Here is a 23146-nt window from a genome sequence, read left to right on the forward strand (position 1 = left end):
GAATACATTTGCGGTGTGAGGGGGTTGGGGAGAAAGGATCGTTTATACATTTGTTTGTGACTCACAGTGGCCTTTCTGCCCCATCCAAGCAGGATGTCCTTGGCTTCCCAGGTGGTAATGGAAACAGCAATGTATAACCCTTTGCAACAAAAGGCTGAGATAAAAGAAATATCAAGTGCAAGAGCTGTCCACTCAGAGCATCTAAAGATCATGGTTTCAAAAGTGCATTTTTGCAATGCACTCCTTGCCACTTGCTTGCAATTCAGTATTTTTGGGGAAGTAAAGAGGCGCTGGGGGATGGAAGGGCTGGGCAGGGGTTTGTGTGCTCATTCTCCCTTCTTCCCTCCCGCTCTCAAGAATATTTTATATCATATGTGTGCATGTACATGCACACTCAAACAAAGGCTGAGTGATGTCACAGGGTTGCCAACAGTTGGAAGTCTGAAACCTGACAGGAGGGTTGAACATGAGAGCCTGGCTCAGTACAGCTATATATTTATAAAAATAGTTATATACCGCCATTCATTAAAAAACATCAGAGCAGTTTACATAAAACCATACCATTAAAACAACATAAAAATGTTAAAATCAGGGATTAGCTAGCTATTATGAAAGATGTATTCTTAACTGCCTCTACAATACTAATAGAATAGAAAAGCTTTCAGCAGGCCAGAGATATGAAGGTCCAGGGGTATGGAATCAGGGAAGAGATGATGGTGGGCTTTTAAAAATATATTTTATATATTAAAAATATATTCTGAGCGATTAGTGAGATTTTTAAAAAACACTTTTCACTGCTCTACTTACTTCTCTGCTGCTAACTTCTGGACCAGGGCAATTCACTGCTAGGCAAGTCCTAGTTGTGCCTTCAGTTGCTGCCATGGGGAGGCAACAGGCAAGGGTCAGCTCAGCTAGGCTAGCACAGCTGCACACAGGGAAAACCATCAAGCCTGTAGGTGTGCCAGACCAGCAGATAACCCGAATATAACTTACCATCCTGAACCCCCAAACACAGACCCTCCAAGTGTCTCTATTTTCCAGGGACATCCCTGATTTAGAGGAGGCATCCTGGTTTCGGATTTGATCCTGGAATGTACCACTTTTCCTTAGGATGTCCCTATTTTCCTTGGAGAAACGTTGGAGTTATCTGACCCCTGAGCCATCTGAAGGCAATCCTATATAGGAAAGTTTTTTAATGTTTACTGTGTTGTTATGTTTTTATATAGCTGCCCAGAGTGGCTGGGGCAACCCAGTAAGATGTGTGGGGTATAAATAGTAAAATTATCATTATAGAAAAGGACGTCCCTATTTTCATCAGAGAAATGTTGTAGGGTTTGTAGCCATGAGTCTTGGAACCAAAGCCTGGTATTTGACTTCTCTACCCCTTGCAGAAAGAAGTGAAAGTTCACAAAGCATAGACAGCAGGCAGGCACATCATACTGTACAGAGATTAGTAACCACCTCCACACCTTGTAGTGGTTGATTCTGTGACTGCAGCGGCCTGATTTGTGGGATGCTGTCACTAAAGGCAAATCTACACCACAAGATGCTTCAACAGAGACCAGTAGTGCTGCAAGGAAGCCAGTCTAATTTGCAGCACCCTCACCAAAATACAGTCTGGGGGGGGGGAGCCAGAGACAGCAAAACATGTACTGTATAAGTATAAAGCAGATGGTGCAGATCTATGAAAAATAGGCTCTTTATTTTGTTTTCCTGCATAAATTCTCAGCCATTGGGTGACAGTATTACTGTACCATCTTGACTGTTGCATTTTTCAGTGCAAATGATCAACAGGACTCAAGAGTAATAGTGCCCTTAGCACCCAATCGATCAGTGTGATTTGTCTCATATCCTAACCTGCCAATGCAGACCATAAAGCCAAACCTCTGTTGAGAAACGGAGCTCCTTTCCCATCTCAGCTCCATTATGGGGGAGGGGGCCCAGAGCACCCCCAAGCAACACTGCCAACTGACGGCCACTTAAATGTCTCTTGTGGAGCTCAGAGAGAGCAAACAAACTTGGAGACTCCACTGACCAGCTGTTGCCTGTTCTGTGCTTTCAGTCATGTTAACACATTCTGAGCTGCAAGGCAAGAACCATATGCTGGGGTTGCCTAGCTGGGCTCTTGCTATAGAAGAAGCAAGTAGCAAAGACTGCCTTACCCTCCAAGTGCCCCTATTTTCCAGCAACAGTCCCAGAATTGCAAAAGCCACCCTGGCTTCTGATTTGATCCCAGAATGTCCCTATTTCCCCCACCAGTGCCAAAACCACCACCAGGCTTGGGGATGAGGAGGAGCCGGCACTTGTCCTGCTGGCCTCCTCCCTTGGGCAGCTCGTAGCTGCTGCTGGGGAGCAGGTAAGGAGGAGAGGCTGCTGAGGCCCAGCCCTGCTTGATGCGCTGGCTTTGAGCTATAGGCAGAGGGCAGGGCCACCCTGGGTGGGAAGAAAGGGCAAGCAGAGTGGAGCACAAGGAGTCTTGATTTTTGAAAATCAAAGATCTAATCTTGCCCCTTTCTATTTATTGGTGTGTGTTTTTCCTTTTGTAAATCTGCCAAAGAATAGAATAGAATAGAATAGAATAGAATAGAACAGGCATGTCCAACAGGTAGATCGTGATCTACCGGTAGATCACTGGACATCTGTGGCAGATCACCGGTAGATCAGTGGCTCCCCCCAAAGAAGCTAAAAAACTTTGGCTCCCCTAAAAAAGCTCAACATCTTTGCCCTGCACCCCTAAAATGACCTGAACCACAGGGCTTTCCTTCTTAAAAAAAAAGTTCAATGTTGCTTTCCTCTTCCCTAAAGAAGCTCAACAACATTTACATGAACCCCCCCCAGCATGGGCCTTCCTCCTTCCTAAAAAAAGCACAACAACTTTGGCCTGAAACACACACACCCCCAAAAGGGAGTAGATCACTCCCGGTTTTTAACTCTGTGAGTAGGTCGCAGTCTCTTGGAAGTTGGCCACCCCTGGAATAGAATATGTAAGGGGGCGGAGTTCCAGAGAACCTGCCCCCCATCATAAAGTCCAGCTCCTCAACCAGTCAGAGCTCCAGCAGCGGGTCCAGTGAAGGGCAAGAGGAAGTGAGTAAGTCGGTACAGGGCTCCGGCAGCATCCTAGAGCCGTGACTGCAGCCTAGAGCTCCTATACAGGAAATGGCGAGCGGCGGAGCATCGGACAGGCGCCCCTTTTCCCCAACGCCTGATTTGAGGCATGCCAGCTCCTGTAGGAGCAAGGGGTGGTGCTTTGGCGTCCCCAAGCTAATTTGCTGGACGCGTAGCCGGAAAGCGCCATTGCGAGATTCTGATGAAGACTGAACAGTCATGTTTCCCCTATCTCTTGCACTGTAAATAAGTATGCACCAATAAAAGTCTTAAAGACACGACGGTGTGGAGCGTCGTTACTTGAGGGTAGCCACCAGCATCCCTGACAGAACAGAATAGGGATTAATGGATTTTCTCAGGATTGTGGCTGGCATGTGTGCTGTGTCCCATTGGTGAAATGCTGACGGCACTCTCCCTTCTTCTGAAGGGAAATGCTCTGCAGTGGCTGGTGTGTGTTTGTGTGGAAAGGGCAAAAATGGTGGGTCAAGGAGGGTCAGTTGCAGGGGAGTGAGAAATGTTGGAGGGTATGTGCTGCTGAAAGGTAATCAAATCAGTGGTGCTCATTGTGAGTACCGGTAAGTAGTAGCTAGATCTGTGGAACAAGAAGAAGCTCTTGCAATCAAGGGGAAATGCAAGCAGGAAAAACATGCATTTATTTCATAGCATTTATATACCACTTGATTGCAAAAGGAAACCCTCAAAGTGGTTTACAAAAGGATAAAAGGTAGGGAAAGGTGAAGGGTCCCTGGACAGTTAAGTCCAGTCAAAGGCAACTATGGAGTGCGGGGCTCATCTTGCTTCAGGCCGAGGGAGCCGGTGTTTGTCCACAGACAGCTTTCTGGGTCATGTGGCCAGCAGGACTAAACCGCATATCCGCGATGCAGCTAAATAATTATAGACTCTGGAGTTAATGGACCTAGCAGGGATTATATTGCAGTATGTTTATTTGCTTACTTTTGTTGCAGCCACTATGCATTCTCTCCCCCCCCCCGGACACACACACCCCACATCCCAAAATGATGCTGTATCATGGTCATCATCTGGGAACAGAACTATGTTGAAGTGATTGCCACTGTCTACAAAAGCAATAAACTTCAAATTAAACATAAAACATGAAAGAGCTGAATGGTAAGGGGTGAATTTTGGTGCATTTCAAAAACTTCCAAATATGGCAATGTATTTTTTGGGTGGGGGAATGCAGACCACCCCTAGTTTAGACCCAGTCCAAACTTATGAGCAGTCTTACAGCGTCTTTTATACCAGGACCCTCCCTATTTTTTGTAATTGTGGATCGGGGAATGGCAAGTTTTAAAAACTGTTTATTAAGTTGCATTTTGAATGGTTGTAATCTGCCCTCGAACTTTAGGGAGAAGGGCAGGTAATAAATCAAAACCACCACCACAATCACGTCAGATCCATTCAGATGTCTGTCATCCCCGGTAAGATGGGCAATGATCGGGGATTCTGGGAGCTGTAGTTAGGGGGGGGGGACTGTTTGGTTTATGTTTTCATGAAAATCTACCAAATATGCACAACCCAAATCAAAATACAAGTCAAAACATAGCTATCCTTTGAAATTTGCACTTCACTGAATTTTGGCATGAAGTTCTCCGACCAAAAATAAAACAAAATAAATGCATATAGTATGCATCCCTCATTTGATTTCTTGACAAATTTACCATGGGCCTCACAATCACAAATGCTGCTTGCACTGCATCCCATATATACTTCGCAAGGGATATGGACGTAACAGTCCTTGCAATCCTCCCTCTGTTCCTTCCCACACCTGTTCCACCAACCTCTCTTCTAAACTTGAATCCTTAACTTCATGCTTAATTTCTTCCACCTTCTCCTCAGTGTCAAATGTGGGCAGGCCTATTACTTCCCACTCTGCTCTGTTGTTTGTGCTGTCTCAAAGCCCTCTTCCAAAAACTGTGAGGGCTAGAAACTTATGTTATAAAACACACACAAGCACTCCCAGGTTTCTTATCAACAGCAAGCAGGTAAATGTGCCAAGTGGGTCCCTGCCCCCATTTTGAAGCTTTCAAAGTTATGTGAAAGCTGAGCTTGGCAGACTCTTTTGCCGGGGGGGGGGGGGGCTTCTAGTAATTGCAATTGTAAATTGATGTGATTCTTATTTGGCTAATAAATACTTAATTTGCACATGCGAAGTCAATAAGAAGCCATCTTCTCCTTGTAATAAGATTTTAACGCAATTAATCAGGAGGAGGGGGATTTACTGCTCATCCTGCCACGTGGAGGCTCCATGTGGAGCAATAAAGGCACCATTTGCATCTCATTAAGCAGAAGAAGGTGAGACAGAGGAAGCCTCCACGCACCCTCCCTGGAATCCTAAGAAGCGGAGCTGCCTTGGAGAAGAAAGCACGGCTAACAGAAGGATCAAAGTCTCCGGCTTCCAATTAAATGTTGCAAGAGCCATGGGGGAAATGCAGTAATTAAAAGTTGTTTTGAGGGGGGTAGGAACAGGGCCGGCTCTAGGTAGACCCCCGGTGGCGCAGGGCACCACGGCGCCGGCCGGCCCGGTCCGCCGGTTCAACAACCGCGCTGTGCCTGCCTGCCCGCCCACCGTGCCACTGCGCAGCAGCGCCTGTGGCAGCCGCACTGCGCCCGCCCGCCTGCCCACTGCGCTGGGAAACGGGGCGGGGGGGCGCCGGAGGGATCCGTCGCTCCACGGCGCCAGGGGCGCTTAAGATGGCCCTGGGTAGGAAACAGGCCTTGTACCTAAATGAGAGCCCAAACCTGAGATTTACAGGTACCCCTTTCTTCCTTGTTTTAGCAATGGGACAGCAGTCTATGCGTTCTGATGCACAAAGGGCAACACTGTGACCCCTCAAGCTCTGTTTTGGAACGAATCCTACAATAGAATGGAAATGAACCTCAACCAGACTCAAAGGTTTGGCTGAGGACACAAATGTATGATTGGTGTGGAGGAAGGGGACAGGGAGACCCCCCCTTTCTCAACTCCCTCTAGCTTAATACAATGTATCCAGTGATGCTGACTGTTGGGACACAAACACTTCCTGACCCGGCGGGTAGGTAAACTATAGAATTTGCTCCAGCAAGATATCATGATGGCCATGAATTGGGATGGCTTTAAAAGAGGATTAGAGCCCCCCCCACACACACATATTAAGCAAAATAGAAACATCATCGCCTACCCCCACCCCCACCCCCACCCCATCTACCTCTCTTCCCCTTTCCTTCCCAATGTCTCAACAAATGAAACTGATTTGTAAAAATGTTATGAGAGACATTGCACATATCTTTGTAAACCAAGAAAACCAATAATAATAATAATAATAATAATAATAATACATCCATATTAACAGTTAAAAAAGAGGATTAGAGCAGGCATCCCCAAACTGCAGCCCTCCAGATGTTTTGGCCTACAACTCCCATGATCCCTAGCTAACAGGACCAGTGGTCGGGGAAGATGGGAATTGTAGTCCAAAACATCTGGAGGGCCGAAGTTTGGGGATGCCTGGATTAGAGGATGGAAGAACAGGCTATTAGTGGTTGCCCACCATGATGGCTGTGTTAGTCTCCCTCCACTGTTGGAGGCAGTAAGTGGCTTAATGTTGAATGTCCTGGGAAAAGAGAAGTGTTCTGTGTTCACTCCTTTCTCAACCAAAATGGGCACAATTCCTGCAGCATCTGTTGGCACTAAGGATGCTTGAGGAATTTGATATTTGTGAACCCCAATACAAACTGCTGAACCTCCTGGACTACAGTGGAGGCCGGAATGTGGAAGATAGTTATTCTTCAAAGTTAACAGCTCCAAATTCTGTGATACAGTTCTCAGCTCAACCTGCATCTTTGAAATAAAATACCGTACATTGAGAAATAAATGGGGTTTTCTGAAATACGTTTTCAAAACCTCTTATGTAAATGTGGATATTCTTGTTTGTTCATTTTTTTAAAAAAAGCATAGATTAATGTAGATATATTACCAAAAGACTTGGTCTTATATATGATATTGGCAGCATGAATAGTAATGGCAACTCAATAGGAAGCATCCCAAAATCTTACGCTAGGTACCACTGTCTCTGGAATATAGCTATAATGGAGAAAATAACACATAATTTGTGATAAGGACTAGAACCTGAAGATGCTTTTAATATGATTTGGCATTCTTTTATGACATATATAGCAGAACCATCATTTTCAAGAAGGACCCATGTCACAAGCTTGTCAAATCTGGAACTAGACTTGATAATCTGGTGGTGTATGTTTACTTGGATTTTGTTTTGTTTTTTTAACCCATGTGCAACTGTATTGATTCTATATGCCTATTTTGCAGTTTTGTTTTTCCATCTTTTAATTTTCACCTGTTGTTATATTTTTTTGTTTTCAATGCTGTTTAAATATCTGTTTTAAATGTGGTACATTATAGAATGAATTTTTTTAAAACTTTACCAAAAAATTAAGGGGATGGGACAGAAAAGATTGATGAATGAACACCTGCAAAAGTGACATGCCGCAGAAACAGTTGGCATACCTGCCAAGTTCCTGCCGAAAAAATAAGGGATCGGAGCGGAAGTAGCGGACCGGAAGTAGCGCTGCCGCCATTTTGGAACTGGGCGGAGCATGCTCAGAAGCGACTTTTGATGCTGCTCTGCCCAGCTCCAAAATGGCTGCCAGACCAGAAGTCACGCTGCAGCCATTTTGGAACTGGGCAGAGCATGCTCAGAAGTGACTTTTGATGCTGCTCTGCCCAGCTCCAAAATGGCTGCCGGACCAGAAGTCACGCTGCAGCCATTTTGGAACTGGGCAGAGCAGCATCAAAAGTCGCTTCTGAGCATGCTCTGCCCAGTTCCAAAATGGCCGCCACACCAGAATAAACCGGGGGGAAACAAAAAATTTCATTTTTCGGCTGGGAACAGCTGGAAAAACGGGGGTTTCCCGGGGAATACGGGAGACTTGGCAGCTATGACAGTTGGATCTATTCCTCCATCCCAATCAGCATCTGCAATAGGTCTGGAGGTGTCCAATGACTGTGATCAGTCCCCACCAGCACCCCAAATTAAAAATACATCACTTACTTTTTCCATCAGCTGCCGTAGTTGTCGGCTGCGCAGGTCCCTGGAGCATGTGCCCTGGACAGGGATGACAGCCGTGCACAGACATTTGCCGTCGGGGGCCTGAGCTGAAGTGTAGACCTGCCAGCCTTCATCGGGGCTCTGGAAGAGAGTCTGCAAAGAGAAAGAAGCATATAGCACTCAGCAACACGGTCAGGGATTCTGGCCTTGCTCCTAATCCCAGTACCTGCAGATGGAGGAGACACCAGTATATTTGCACTACACATTGAAACCAGTTTTAGAATGAGAGGAAGTCCTCACAGCAAGCACTACATACTGGATTCTCTCGCAGGGGCGGGCAGACAGTCAAAGGAGTTTTAATGAAGTGTTGTATTTGTGCTGAAGTTCTTCATAGGAAAACAAAGGCTCAAAATCCTGGAAACTGCTTCGAGTTTCATTTGTGGGTAGAGGATACAAATCTAATAAATAAACAAATAAGCTTTTCAGCAGGCATAGAAGTTTAGTTCAAATGAGCCAGGGAAAGAAAGGCAAGATGTCATGTGCCTAGATAAGTTCTCTTGCCCCAAGTTGAGATCTCATCATGTGGGTAAAATGCGGGCTAGACAATGCTACCATTCAGTGGATTTGTAACTGGCTGACTGACCGAACCCAAAGGGTGCTCATCAATGGCTCCTCTTCATCCTGGAGAGAAGTGACTAGTGGGGTGCCACAGGGTTCTGTCTTGGGCCCAGTCTTATTCAACATCTTCATCAATGACTTGGATGATGGGCTTGAGGGCATCCTGATCAAGTTTGCAGATGACACCAAATTGGGAGGGGTGGCTAATACCCCAGAGGACAGAATCACACTTCAGAATGACCTTAACAGATTAGACAACTGGGCCAAAGCAAACAAGATGAATTTTAACAAGGAGAAATGTAAAGTACTACACTTGGGCAAAAATAATAATAATGAAAGGCACAAATTACAGGATGGGAGACACCTGGCTTGAGAGCAGTACATGTGAAAAGGATCTAGGAGTCCTGGTAGACCACAAACTTGACATGAGTCAACAGTGTGATGCAGCAGCTAAAAAAGCCAATGCAATTATGGGCTGCATCAATAGGAGTATAGCGTCTAGATCAAGGGAAGTAATAGTACCACTGTATTCTGCGCTGGTCAGACCTCACCTGGAGTACTGTGTCCAGTTCTGGGCACCACAGTTCAAGAAGGATACTGACAAGCTGGAACATATCCAGAAGAGGGCAACCAAAATGGTCAAAGGCTTGGAAACAATGCCTTATGAGGAATGGCTTAGGGAGCTGGGTATGTTTAGCCTGGAGAAGAGAAGGTTAAGGGGTGATATGATAGCCATGTTCAAATATATAAAAGGATGTCATATAGAGGAGGGTGAAAGGTTGTTTTCTGCTGCTCCAGAGAAGTGGACACGGAGCAATGGATTCAAACTACAAGAAAGACGATTCCACCTAAATATTAGGAAGAACTTCCTGACAGTAAGAGCTGTTCGACAGTGGAATTTGCTACCAAGGAGTGTGGTGGAGCCTCCTTCTTTGAGGTCTTTAAGCGAAGGCTTGACAGCCATATGTCAAGAATGCTTTGATGGTGTTTCCTGCTCGGCAGGGGGTTGGAATGGATGGCCCTTGTGGTCTCTTCCAACTCTATGATTCTATGATTCATCAAAACAAAGGGTATTCTAGTTTACTACATACACTCTATAACTTTGGGTCATATCTATATATGCAACAGAATAATGTGGGACTGAGAGATTTGTTTCTCTCTCACTTGCTCTCTTTGCAAAGAATGAGGAAGATTAAAAAAATGTGCCCCTTCTTGAAGTGGTACAGCTCATTCCACCATCCCATCCTGCTCCAGGTGTGTATCTTGCTCCACAGACAGTGTCGAAAGGGTCTTACATAGGAAGTCCCACAGTAAGCCCTTGTCACCATCTCAGATTGGGCTGTCACATAGGGAACACAATGGAAGAAAGAGAGACTTGGAGCTATATGCACGCACACACTATATATGCACGCACACAAACACACACACTGCTCATCCAAGAAGCCAATCACCATTTCCCAAACCATTTCACAGGCGTCGTTCTGAGGATGAAACCTGTATATTTCCATGAATGCTACCTTGATCTCTTTGAAGGTAATTCAGGATATGAATGCAATTAATTAACTAGACAACAATATACAATAATGATTAATTATTCATTAATAGTGTAATAAATTAATAATATATAGTAGTATAATTCACCAGAAGGTGTAACCATCAGGAATTATGTTAATTTGCTTGCAAACAATCTGGAGGGACACAGCTGAGAATAAGAAAGGTTTTATCTATTGATTAGGAAATGTAAAGAAACACATTACACACAGTCTCCATTCCAAGCTTGAAACCAGCCTCCCCCAACTTAGTGCCCTACAGATGTTGATGGGACTCTAACTCCCTCCATCCCTGAAAATTTGGCCATGGGGGCCATGGGGCTGAAGGCATCTTAAGAGCGAAAGCTCTAGAAAAAAGCCTGAGAAACAGAGTCAGGGTTCTGCTTATCCTGCTTATTCGGAGTTCCCCTGAAAAAGAAGCCACCAGAGAGAGTAGAGATGCCAAGTTCCGCCAACACAACAGCCTGTGGAAAAGGTTTGCTGCTTGTCTCTCCTCATCTTCCCCAGCCTGAATCCCTCCCTCCCACATGGCATCTCTTTAAATATTTGCTGGCTTTTTGAAGAGTTAGCATTGGCTGTTGTCATTGTGTGCACGCACAGACACACTTCCCCACAAAACCTGCAAAACTGTGAGATGCAGGCAAGTCTGGGAGATCTTTAATACAAAATAAAAAAACAGGCAGTTATCAAATTATGCTAATGTGCTGCTTACAGTTAAACAAGAATACATCATGATTCTTAGGGGGTGTACAGTTTCCCCCTCTATTTTGTAAGTCCATTTGTTTCCATTATTAAAAACTTCACTCATTTCATTATTCAGCCATTAAAAGCACATTTGTTTCAGCATTTATTTGTTCATGTTCAGTTCCATTCCCCCCTTTCTTTGTTGTTACTGTTTTATGTGGCGGCTGTGACAGACTTTGAGCTCTCAAATTTCAGCAGTGCCCTGTGCAATGCTAACATTTTACGTCCCCCACCTCTCATGCTCCATTCTATAGCATTGCTTTGACACCCCCTGCAGTGTGTGCCCAGTGCAGCCACACCAGTTGTGCCTCTGCTCCTGGTAAAGTCTTCCCTGTGGCTTGCTGTGGCATGGAAGCTGGGTGAGTGAAGAGATGCCCTGCTGAGGTTGAGATACGATCCCAGGTTTCCAGCCACTGCTGAAATCAGCTGATCAGAATCAAGCATAGTTTCTTATCTGTCCCCTTCTTCCCTTGTTTTCGTTTCTTGGTCACATGGGAGTGTGACAGAACATTGGGAACTCTTGTATGTTGCTAGATCCTGGAAACATAGGTTATTGTCTGCTTGTTTGACTAAGACAAGGAGGAAAAACTCTCTGGCCCAGTGCATCTTGTTCATTAAAGTGCTGTCTCTGTGTCCAAATGCTTTAGGGCTCTGGGACCATAACCCTGGGGTTATAGGCCACAAGAGCAGACCTGTCACACTGACTCCATCCCAAGCCTGCACTGCCTGCCCTCTTTCCCTCTTTCCCACGATGCCACCTCCCTCTTCCCAACCCACACAATCGCAATGTGTTTCTAAAATTCACTTGATTCCTTTCTTACCCCAACTAAATATGGAGCGGCAAATGCTATTTTTAGTCCCCGCTTGCCCTGGGACATGCCGAATGCACGTAATGAGTTGTGGCGTGACCTATTCTGTCCTTTCCTGTTATGTCACGAAGCTTCATCACCCATTTGGCTGTCTTCTCTCTTCCCCCGCCCCATCCCATTTCAGTTTCTTAAAGAGGCGCCTGCTAAGAAATTGGAGTGGAGGACTATTGCAAGAGAGAAAGGAAGCCCCACAGAGCACCATTCCCAGGCAAGCAAGCCACAGCCAGATACTCTATACTCTTTCAGAGTCCATCAGTCCCTCCTTTACACCAACCACATCGTGCAAGGAAATTGAGAAAGCCTCTTGGGAAACAGAGCAGAAGGAACAGCCCTTAGCAGAGTGAAGGGTGGACAGAGAATGCAAACTAGGTCAGACCCGTGTTAGCCAGCCTCATGCTCTCTCCTTCTGGATGCGGCATTGCAACCCGCCCATAATTTACATTCAGCACATTAGAGATTATCAGTGAGTGATACAATGCCAAGTCTTCCAATGACTTCTCAGTAGATCAACCAAATTTGAGTGATACCAAAATGCCAGCGGAAGAGTTTGTGCCTTCCCCCCTACCTAAAGCAAGTAGCTAGTCCTCCTGGGTGTAGTGGGGTACTCAGGGCAGGACTCTGAGGCAGGAATCCAGACCCCTGCTTAGCGGAATGAGCAGGAGGGCCCCCAAATGTTGCAAGGCTTGAAGTAAGTGAAATAATTACTCAGTGCCATCTAAAGCAGAAGCGGGTGACGCATAAGACCATTAAGTCCAGATCTAAACTCACCTACTGTAACTGGACCACTGCATGATAACAGAAACAACACTCCAGAATGTGTGGACAGAGATGGTAGAGCTGTACAAGAAAAGTGTAGAGAGGATGAGCAGCATCCCATTTATTTGGACTTACATCCTACTCTGCTTTGGATATACAGCCTAGATTTATTTATTTGTTAAACCCGAAACAAAACTCCTCACGCTAACCTGAAGCCTGGACCATGATTGCCTGAAAATATTAAACTTGCCCTGAATTGCTTTCTAGAATATAGGCAGGTCAATCTTCCAAGAGATTGCGTAATAGGTAGCAAGAATTAAAACTCTACATGTACTTTGTGTACAAACTTAGATAGTCAGTGGGTGGGTAAAGTTCTGTGATATTTTTCCGTTGCTGCACCTCAACCAGTCTCCCCAAAACCTGGTTCAAATGTAAGGTCTGGGTTGTGGGATGAGGCACATCCTCTGGGCCCCTCTACTTCTTTGCATACCTACATACTGCTCCATTCAGTTTTGGTGTTGATGTGTACACCTATACCCAATCTGGATGTCTGCAAAACATGACATGAAGGCTGGCAACATCAACCCTGCCATGTGGGAATCCCTTGCAGACGGCAGCAGTGCCTGGACACAGACAGTCAGCTCCTGCATCCAGAGCCGTGGCCAGAAGAGAAATGACCTCTGGGAGGAGCACAGAGAGAAGAAACGCTGTGGTGCATCAGCATCAGCATAGCTGGTCATCTTCATCCACCCCAGCTGCAACAATACATGTCTCTCCTGTATCAGTCTCTGCAGCCACAGCAGGTGCCTTAACCCTCCAACAGTTTGACTTCACCCCCAAAGGCATACCCTTCTATTGTCTCCCAAGACAACATTTGTCTGATCCTCTTTTAAAGCTATCTAGTTTGGTGGCCATCACTGCCTCCTGGGGGAGCAAGTTCTATAGTTTAACTTGGCACTAAAACATGAAGGACTTTCTTTTTATCTGTCTTGAATCTTCCAATATTCAGCTTCACTGGATGATCTATAAGTTACATGTTTATGTTTAGGGATGGGTGGGTTTCCTTTATAGGGTTTCCTTTTTAAAAGGAGTAGAATTGTAACAAAACCAAATGATTAGATGCAAAACATTCAGGCTCCAATCCCCCCCCCCCCAAAATATATATTTGTGGGTCTATGTTAGTAGAGCTACATTTTAAAAACTTTAAATAACAGCCTGGAACTTAAGATTACAGTGAAAGTTTTTTCTTGCTTTAATAAATATTTCATAAGTGTGAAAATAAGAAATTCCACTTTGAGCCTTAGAAAGGCATACTTCTTTCTTTATTTTTTTGGTTTGGGCATAGAAAAGAAATTGTTTACTGGGGGGGAAAGCAAACAAACTCGAGAGTGGCTGTTAATGTATTGTTTACTGTAGGGGTATTGTTATAGACTGGGTGAATAATAGGTTTTAAGTAGTTGTGGTTCTTTTTGCAAAGGCAGGTTTTTCTTTCTCCTTTCACCTGTGCTTCTGTATTTGTGAAGATAAAAGTAAAATCAAAAGCACTGAATTGCACCCTTTAAATTGCATACGCCCACACAACAAAGCAGCTTAAAACAGTTGAGGCTCTCCTGCATCTTCATCCCCACCCTTCCCACCAATACCTTCCTATGGGCTCAGTCACGCTGCCTGCAGGATTATCCCAAGACACATGTGTTTTTCTTGCTTTTGCTACACGCTCTTTCATTTCCCTGTGAAAACCCCCGTTATTACGGGGGAGGGGGGATACATGAAGATGGCCATTGAGAGGGATGCAGGTGGCGCTGTGGGTTAAACCACTGAGCCTAGGGCTTGCTGATCAGAAGGTTGGCGGTTTGAATCCCTGTGACGGGGTGAGCTCCCGTTGCTTGGTCCCAGCTCCTGCCAACCTAGCAGTTCGAAAGTACATCAAAATGCAAGTAGATAAATAGGAACCGCTACAGCGGGAAGGTAAACGGCGTTTCCATGTGCTGCTCTGGTTCACCAGAAGCGGCTTTGTCATGCTGGCCACATGACCTGGAAGCTATACGCCGGCTCCCTTGGCCAATAATGTGAGATGAGCGCGCAACCCCAGAGTCGGTCACGACTGGACCTAATGGTCAGGGGTCCCTTTATATTTCCCTGTGCAACCCCCCGTTATTATGGGGGGGGGGGGATACATGAAGATGGCCATTGTCCCAAAGGGTGCCTATAGGTGTCTGGTGATCCTTCCCTGACTGCTTGAGGCAGATCCAGACTCTATGGAATGCATTGCTGGCTGCTGCCACAATGGGAGCAAAGTCCTTCAAATCTGAATCTGCCTCCTCCACAGCACGCCCCCCCCAAAAAAATACCACCTCTACAGTCAAAAGGCGACTGTCATCTCCTCCCACCATTAGGGAGGAAATGGGGGCTGTCTCCTGGGCTCCATGCACTCATCTGGTGTGACTCAGAGAGGGCCCCCACCTCCATGACAGCCTTTGATTCCCACTTCCACTATCAGGGAAGGTTGATTTGACTCCCCATTTTTATTTCCAGTGTAGTTCCCACCTTGTTCCTGATGCAGATATTCGCTCACTCCCTTTTCCCTAGGTGGGGGTGGGGGGGAGAGAGAGACACCATTTTGTGGTTTGCCTCAGGTGCCCAAAGATCTTGGGCTGCCTCTGCTATTCTCCATTGCCTTGCACCAAGTCACATCATCCTTCCATCTAGCTCAATGCTGTCTACACTGAGTGGCAGCAGCCCTGCAGCTTTTCAGGCAAGGGAAATTCTCAGCCCAACCTGCAGATGAACCCGGGACCTGCATGCAAAGCAGATGCTCTACCACTGATCTGTGGCCAGTGGGTGGGGGCATTTAACCCATTTCCTGCCAGTTGCTTTCCCACTGAAGCACCCTATGAAACTAGTTTCACCGCCTCCTGCATACCAGGTGGATGTCTTCTTGTATGGGGATTGGGGACAGCGGCCCTGCTCAGGAACCATATTCTCCAAATTCCCAGTTTCCTTTTCCCTTTTTTAAAAAGAGTGATTTTCCAGCATTTGTAGGCCCTGAACATATACAGGCACTAGCCTTTGTTTTTCATGTGAAAAATCAGCCTGCTCATCCCTTTCAGTGCGGTATTATACTTTTCCACCACCGCACTCCAGAAAGGTTCTTGCGGATGATATCACCGAACTCCAGCTCCCCACAACCCTGCTAGAAATGGCCCATGAGCAGGGATTATGGGGCTTGCAGTTAAACGATATCTGAAGGTTTTCATGTTGGCAACCCTAGTTGCAAATACAGTTCCAGAGCCCCATGAGGAGGCTGTTTCAGGGGCAAATGACTGGCAAGGAAATGGTTAATCACCCACTGATCTTCACCCTCCCCCCTCCTCAGTCCTCCCAGGCCCCTTGGCAGCAGGGAAAGGGGCCATTAGGGCAGCGGAGGTTGGGCCATTAGGACAAATACAATGCTGCCCCACCACCAACGCTCAGGCTGCCCTCCAGCCAGCCCCTACTTGCCTGCTTCCTTGAACCACCATTCCAGAGGGTGGAACTGCCTGTCAGCATTGTCTTCCTCAGGTCGCAGTGTTACCCCTTACAGAACTCACCAAGGAAGTGGGTGCAGGAACTTACCCAGTGCTTTTTCCCTTTAAAAATGTTTAGGGGTACTCCCATTTTCCTACTCCTATTGAAATACTGCCCCTCAATGAGGCCAAACTTAGATTCACAAAATGTTTAGGGGAATGCACCCCCCTGTGTCTCCCCAGAAAAAAGCACTGGACATACCTAAAGGTTGGGTAGGTTGGCTCCTGCCAAGGGTGCAGGCCCAGAAGGGTGCAAAGATCACACCTCTCCACTCTGGCTTGGAGTGGCCAGGAGCCTGTCCACCCATCTGCACACTCCCCGGGCCACTCCTCTGCTGCTCTGGGTGGCCAACATCTCCTTAGAATCATAGAATCATAGAGTTGGAAGAGACCACAAGGGCCATCCAGTCCAACCCCCTGCCAAGCAGGAAACACCATCAAAGCATTCCTGATCCTTGTCACGGATGCAAAGAACGTGTGTGTGTGTGTGCTTGCTGAAACAGTTCTTTGACAAGGGCGCAAGGGAGCCTAGTAGGTATGCCTCTGGGTGGATGAGGACAAAATTCAAATTCCTGGTGGCTCCACCTGGCTCTGGCTCCACCTACTGTTGGCCTCCGTGCCACTCTGATGGTCTGCCCTGTCCTGGCTATGCTTTCTGTCACTCATTTTACCCCAAACTTTTCTATTGCGGCCTGTCTAGCTGTACCTTTGTCCCTAAGTAGCTGTCACACAGGCAAACCATGGCAGACTTTCCCAAAGTAACTTTCTTGTTGTAGTCGCAGAGAAGGTGGGTTTGGACAGGGCCTATGGCACTCAGGGAGGAGTCACACACACACACACACACACACACACACACACACACACACACACACCAGATCTGAATCCTCACTTCTCAAGGCTGCCTTAAGAAGACAAAAATTACTCCCAGAGATTCAATTGCTTCACATAAATCTCCTGAGCACAGACCGCATTGTCTCCCTTGGACTAGTTCAGGCATGCAGGGACAACATCCAATCCATCAATTGACTCCACCCTAAAGTAACTGTGATACAGGCAATAGGGAACATAGAAAGCTGCCTTATGCGGAGTCCCTGGTCCCTCCGGCTCAGGATTGTCGATGCCTGACATGGGGGGGGGGGAATCTTGTTCAGCCCAAGGGCCACAGTCCCTTCTGGGCAACCTCCCAGAGGCCACACGCCACTGCTTTGTGGGGCCAGAGGTAAAAATTGGGCAGACCAGGGAATGCAAATGTACCCTTTGTCTAGGAGACTCGTCTCTACACACACTCACAGAAACCTCTCTATCCTATCCTCCTCCCTCCCCTCCTCACTGCATGTTTATGGGGGTTTAAAGCCCACATTAAACATGGGGCAGTTCCGTTTGGGGCCAGATATGGATCAGCCCCATAATGATCCAAGCTGGCTTGTGATTGCTCTGTGGTTGCCATATCAGCCTCTAGATCAGGGGGGCTGTGCCCTGCCTTCCCCTAGGCACAAGGCATACACCCCTCACATTTTAAAGTCAGTGGAGGGGGTTAGGCTGGCTAGCCCCATCCACAGCTGGTATTTGGCACCCATTGGTTGTCCAACCTCTACTCCATGCTGGCAAAAGACATTGTGAGAAAGTATTGTTTTTTGGAATTCTACGACAGTCAAAACCATTGCAGGCCTTTTCTCTATGATAAAAATGCTGCAAACAAGACCATACTTTTTTCTTTTTCTAAAAAACCCCAGTCCATTTATTTTCACATATGCTAATGCCAAATGTTGATTTTGCTGCAGGAGCACGGACACTCGGCAGAAGGGACGTTTGTCAAAAGCTGGCAGTGTGTTCTTGCTGTTCTCCCAGGCACGTCCAGGAAATATTGCTTTTGTTGTGAAAGCTCTCCCCTGCCCCTCCCTGGCCAGACTCTCTTTTGACACCACAAGATGTGCAGATTCCGTCCCTTGCTTTTCAGAGTTTGGAGCTTATCAATTATGGAGGATGCGGCAAAAATGCCCACATTCCTTGGAAAGGAAATAGCAAGGTCTGGGAATCTGGGATGGTGTCATAACTGGAGTATTACTTTTACCAGAGAGAGCCGGGTTCAAATCCCAACTTGCCCAGGAAGCTTATTTTGTTGCCCCTGGCACACCAGTCCCTTCTTCTCAGGCCAGCCAGATTTGATGTGAGGATGGGGAGCTACACCTCCACATGCGCTCTTTTGAGATCCTTGGTGGGCTAAAAGTTGTGGGGTGGACTGGATGACCTGCAGGGGACCTTCTCATCCAGTGATTCCATGAACAACGGGGCCTAGACAGCCCCAGCCAGCACAGCCAATGGTCACAGGTGATTTGTGAGTTGTAGTCCAACAACATCTGGAGGGTGCCAGGTTGGGGAAGGCTGGCTTAGGCTGTACTTCTGCCTTAGCTCAGCCTGTATATCTGTAAGCAAACCCAAGTTTAAAAAAGAAAAACAACTGCCAAGAAATCTCCAGGGCTCTGTTTCCAAATGGAAACAAAATCTGGGTGAGCGCTGCACCCCAGGAACATCTCACTGGTCACAGAATAGAGGAGACCTGCAACAACATAGCTACATGAGAGAGCACAGTCTGCATTGGAAGAGGGCACCCTAGTCTCTTTCAGTGGAACTGTTTGTGGGATAGCTGAAATATAGGCAGCAGTTCATTTCTTTAAAATCCTTTCGACTGTGTTGAAAACATGACACACAATACATGAAACTTAGCATGCAGAATATCACAATGCTTGGGGAATTTATGAAATGTAAATATTTGCAAGATTAAGGACAGGATCTGGTCTGTGCCCTGTGCAGGGCAGCATAGACCCCGGGCACCAGCGCAACTCAGTGACACAGCGGCCTTGTACCATCTCTGCTAAGAGGCATCATGACTCTGAATACCAGTTGCTACAAATCACAGGGGGACAAATGTAAGCTTTGTATCAGATGTACAAATATAGGGCGGGAGACACCTGGCTTACTAGCAGTACATGTGAAAAGGATCTAGGGGTCCTGGTGAACCAAAAGCTTAAAATGTGTCAGCAGTGTGATGCAGCAGCAAAAAATGCCAATGCTATTCTAGGCTGCATCAAGTAATAGTCCCATTGTATTCTGCCTTGATCAGATCATACTTGGAGTACTGCATCCAATTCTGGGCACCACAATTTAAGAAGGATCATGTTGACAAGCTGGAACATGTACAGATAAGGGCAACCAAGATGTTCAAAGGTATGGAAAGCAAGCCTTATGAGGAAGAGTTGAAGGAGCTGGGTATGTTTATCCTGGACAGGAGGAGACTGAGAGGAGATATGATAGCCGTCTTCCAATATCTCAAAGGCTGTCCCATGAAAGAGGGAATAAGCTGATCGGCAGTGGAATTTGCTACCAAGGAGTGTGGTGGAGTCTCCTTCTTTGGAGGTCTTTAAGCAGAGGCTTGACAGTCATATATCAAGAATGCTTTGATGGTGTTTCCTGCTTGGCAGGGGGTTGGACTGGATGGCCCCTGTGGTCTCTTCCAACTCTATGATTCTATAAGAATTGAAAACATTTTCTTTTCACCCCTGCAAACTGACATATAGTCAAATTCCCAAATCAGATTTCTCTCTCTGTGTGTAGAATCCTGTAGATGCGAAAGTCGCAAGTCTATAATCATTGCTTCTAACACACACAGAGGGAGGGGGTGCCTCTGATGATTCCAGCTTGGCTCTGAAGTATAAGGGCAAACATCTCTTGGAAGGCAAATTCCTTTGCTAGTAAAACATAGTTGCTTTCAAAAGGTGCAAACCCTCAAATTTCCCTTGTGGCATTTTTTAAATGCTTTTGTAGAAGAAGGTAGCAGTTTCATGCACTCAAATCTTTTCTGGCACATAAACCACAAATGGCCTGAGGGCAACCCGTTATGAGCAAAGAAAAACTTTGAATCAAACTCCCAATCGCTTCTCACCCCCCCCCACTTTCTCCCCTCTGTTTTACGTTAATAATATTGATAAGCTACACACATCACGTTCTCAGAAGCGTCAACTGCAAATGATTCAGGACAGAACTTCATATGAGGCAGGCATGCCCAGGTTTTCAGGGCTAACAAGGGGTTGGGGGGGGCACCTGCAGGGAAGATCGGCAGCAGGAAGAGGTGATTTACAGACAAGGAGGGCATTCAATAAGAGGAAATTTTAGGGTACGGAGTGGATTAGGAGCCCACTTCACCCCACTGCCCCACTGACTCCTCCACTCTACATTTATGCCAGAACGAGGAAGTACGTTTACATAATATGTGCAGTTCTGCACTGAAGTTCACATGCCATTGTGGCTGTCAAGTGATAAGCTACTTTGGTTGATCAATTACGGTACCTTAAAATTTTAAAATGGCACAATATCAGCATAAGCTGCTTATTCAGGTTCTGGGAAGAACTGCAAGATTAGTTAGCTGCTGAATTATCAAATGTTAACCACTCATTACTACTAAGCTAATTTAAGAAAGAAAGAAGTTATTCTCTATTGAGTAGCACAGCAGAAGCAAAATAGCCTTAACAAACATGATAAATTGTGCCCTATTCGGTAACGCATCAGAACCAAAAGAGCCTTAACAACAATTGTGCCCTATGCCCTGAACCAAACTAGTCACCACCAATATCACCACCACCACCAAATAAATAAAGCCGGGTAACACACCAAACCAAAACAGTCACAGCCACCAGCGCCGCAGCTTGTCTTTAACTTGCAGCCATGCTGTTTAAACTTTGCCACCATCAATCAATCAGTCCAAGGATGCAATCATCCATGGTTGCATCTTGTGGAGCTCCCATCAATTTCAGTATCACAGACAACTCTGAGGCAAGGTAAGCTGCAGCAGCGATATGCCCAGCATAGGTTGTTCCTTTCTGGACCCACTTCTGCAACCCACAAACTAGCAATGTGTGCCATTTCCCTCAGCCCTGACATGGAAGATGCAGCCAGTAGATGGAGAAGCCTTGGAGTTGGCATGGCCTGTCAAAAGCCAGCTAAGTTATAATGAGAAAAGTGCTGGCATGAGATTGGCAACTGGAGAGAGAAAGGTAGGAGATCAAGGAGCTGTGTTTATCCTAATTTCCATCACCATATGCTTCCCTGGAACAATTTCAAATGCCAAAAGGAATCTATGAGTGACGGAGTAGCGGGGAATAGGATACTTTTATAGGCTGCCAGCTGCTTACATTACTGTGTCAGCCATAAATCCACACTCCTCATGTCATCATTGATGGAAACAGTGTGAGCATTTCAGAATTGGTGGTATGGCGAGAAGAGCATTGTGAAAGATTGGTCCAATCTTCAGCCTCCACATTCAGAAGGAATGTTGTCTACGAGGAAGGCTGGGCAGCAACCATTCAAAGTGGAGGCTATGCCATGGCAACCCAGCTCTAGCTCCACCCACATACACTGTGATGTCACGTTAGTGGGTCATGGAAGTGGCACATGCTGAGGATGGGTAGGGCTTGCTGAGGCACAGCCCTGCCCCATGAGATGTGATGCAGTGGCTTCTCCATCCAAAGGCCCTGGGCAGGATCTAACCATGACAAGAGAATTTCCCCACTCTGATAAGTCCACTCAATACTTCTGAATTTCTAGTATCAACACTCTTTCACCCTTGAGGAAAGCACAGCTCAGTAGTAGAGCATGCATACATATATATGCAAAAGGTTCAACCCCTGGCATTTCCAGGTAAAAAGCATCATGGCAGCAGCTAATGGCAAATACACCCTTCCACTAGGAGCACAGGACAGGCACTGCCAGTCAAAACATGTGGTGTAGTGTTTAGCGTGTTGGGCGAGAACTTGGGGTACCCGAGTTCAAATCCCCACTTGGCCATGAAGCACACTGAGTAACCTTGGGCCACTCACCGTCTCTTAGCCTAACCTACCTCACAGGATTGTTGTGAGTATAGGAATGGGCAGTGGGAGAACTATGGACACCACCTTGAGATCATTGGAGGAAAGGTAGGATATTAATGTAATAAAAATAATAGCATCGGGGTGGCAACTGTGAGAATGGTACTAGATGGGCAACGTATCAGCAGGCTGGACAGGCCTTTAGCTTTGCAGGAGTACATAAAATCTTTGAGGGGAATCTAATAGGCAAACCCCAAAATGGACCAATGAGCACTCAGCATGCCCAGTGAGATGCAATGCCGACTGGCTATTGGGAAGAGGAATGTGAAACTAGGGGGTGGGAAATGGAATGGAGTGCCAGGATTCTGAACAGGAGGGCTCAATGTTGCAACATTTTGTTGTCGACCCCTTGTCTTTTCCAATGCAGGGCAATGTTAAAGGAGAGCAAAAGGCACTGACTGAACTTTTCCTCCCACTGTGTAGGAGAACTTCGCTTTCCCCAAAGCAAGAAGCACTGGCTCAGATCATCCAATGATTCTTTCTTTCTACCTCATCATAACCTAAGAAGAGTGAGATCACACATTCAATGCAACCAGAGTCCTGTTCTCTTCATTCCCAACAACAGTCAAGGAACTCACATGAAACCCCCCTTTGGTGGCTAGACATCATACTTCAGCCAGCACAAAGTGGACTGTAGTCCATGAGAGCTTACAATCACAGGAGAGAGGGGGAGAAATAGAGGAATGCATGGTGGGGCTGTGCTATCCACTGACCACTTCTTTAGTTTACAAGCATTTTAATGTTGCTCACACATTTCCAAGGTTGTTGTTGTTTTTCCTTACATTTCTATGCAACCTCTCTCCCATCCTGGAAGGCAAAGCGCCATTCATGTGCTTCCTGTCCAGTCATCCATCAAGAAATGGATCAGACCTAAACCGCCTTAGCCTCAGTAAGGTGGTAGTCACTTATGCCTTCCGGCCAAAGCCTGGGGACTATGGATTGGCAGATGCTGATTGCTTG

General features: G+C 46.3%; 1 protein-coding gene across 3 annotated transcripts in view; it reads right to left on the reverse strand.

Annotated features, from left to right (window-relative positions):
- The window catches only part of OLFM2 (olfactomedin 2), a 209017-nt gene that overhangs the window by 63816 nt on the left and 122055 nt on the right, over nucleotides 1-23146 (reverse strand). For all 3 annotated transcript variants that reach the window (XM_060272127.1, XM_060272126.1, XM_060272125.1), the window contains exon 2: nucleotides 8169-8318. In XM_060272127.1, the coding sequence (XP_060128110.1) occupies nucleotides 8169-8318 (150 nt within the window). The remainder of the gene's footprint in view (nucleotides 1-8168; nucleotides 8319-23146) is intronic.

This window comes from Zootoca vivipara, chromosome 2 (assembly GCF_963506605.1).
Source record: "Zootoca vivipara chromosome 2, rZooViv1.1, whole genome shotgun sequence".
NCBI classification, from domain to species: Eukaryota; Metazoa; Chordata; class Lepidosauria; order Squamata; family Lacertidae; genus Zootoca; species Zootoca vivipara.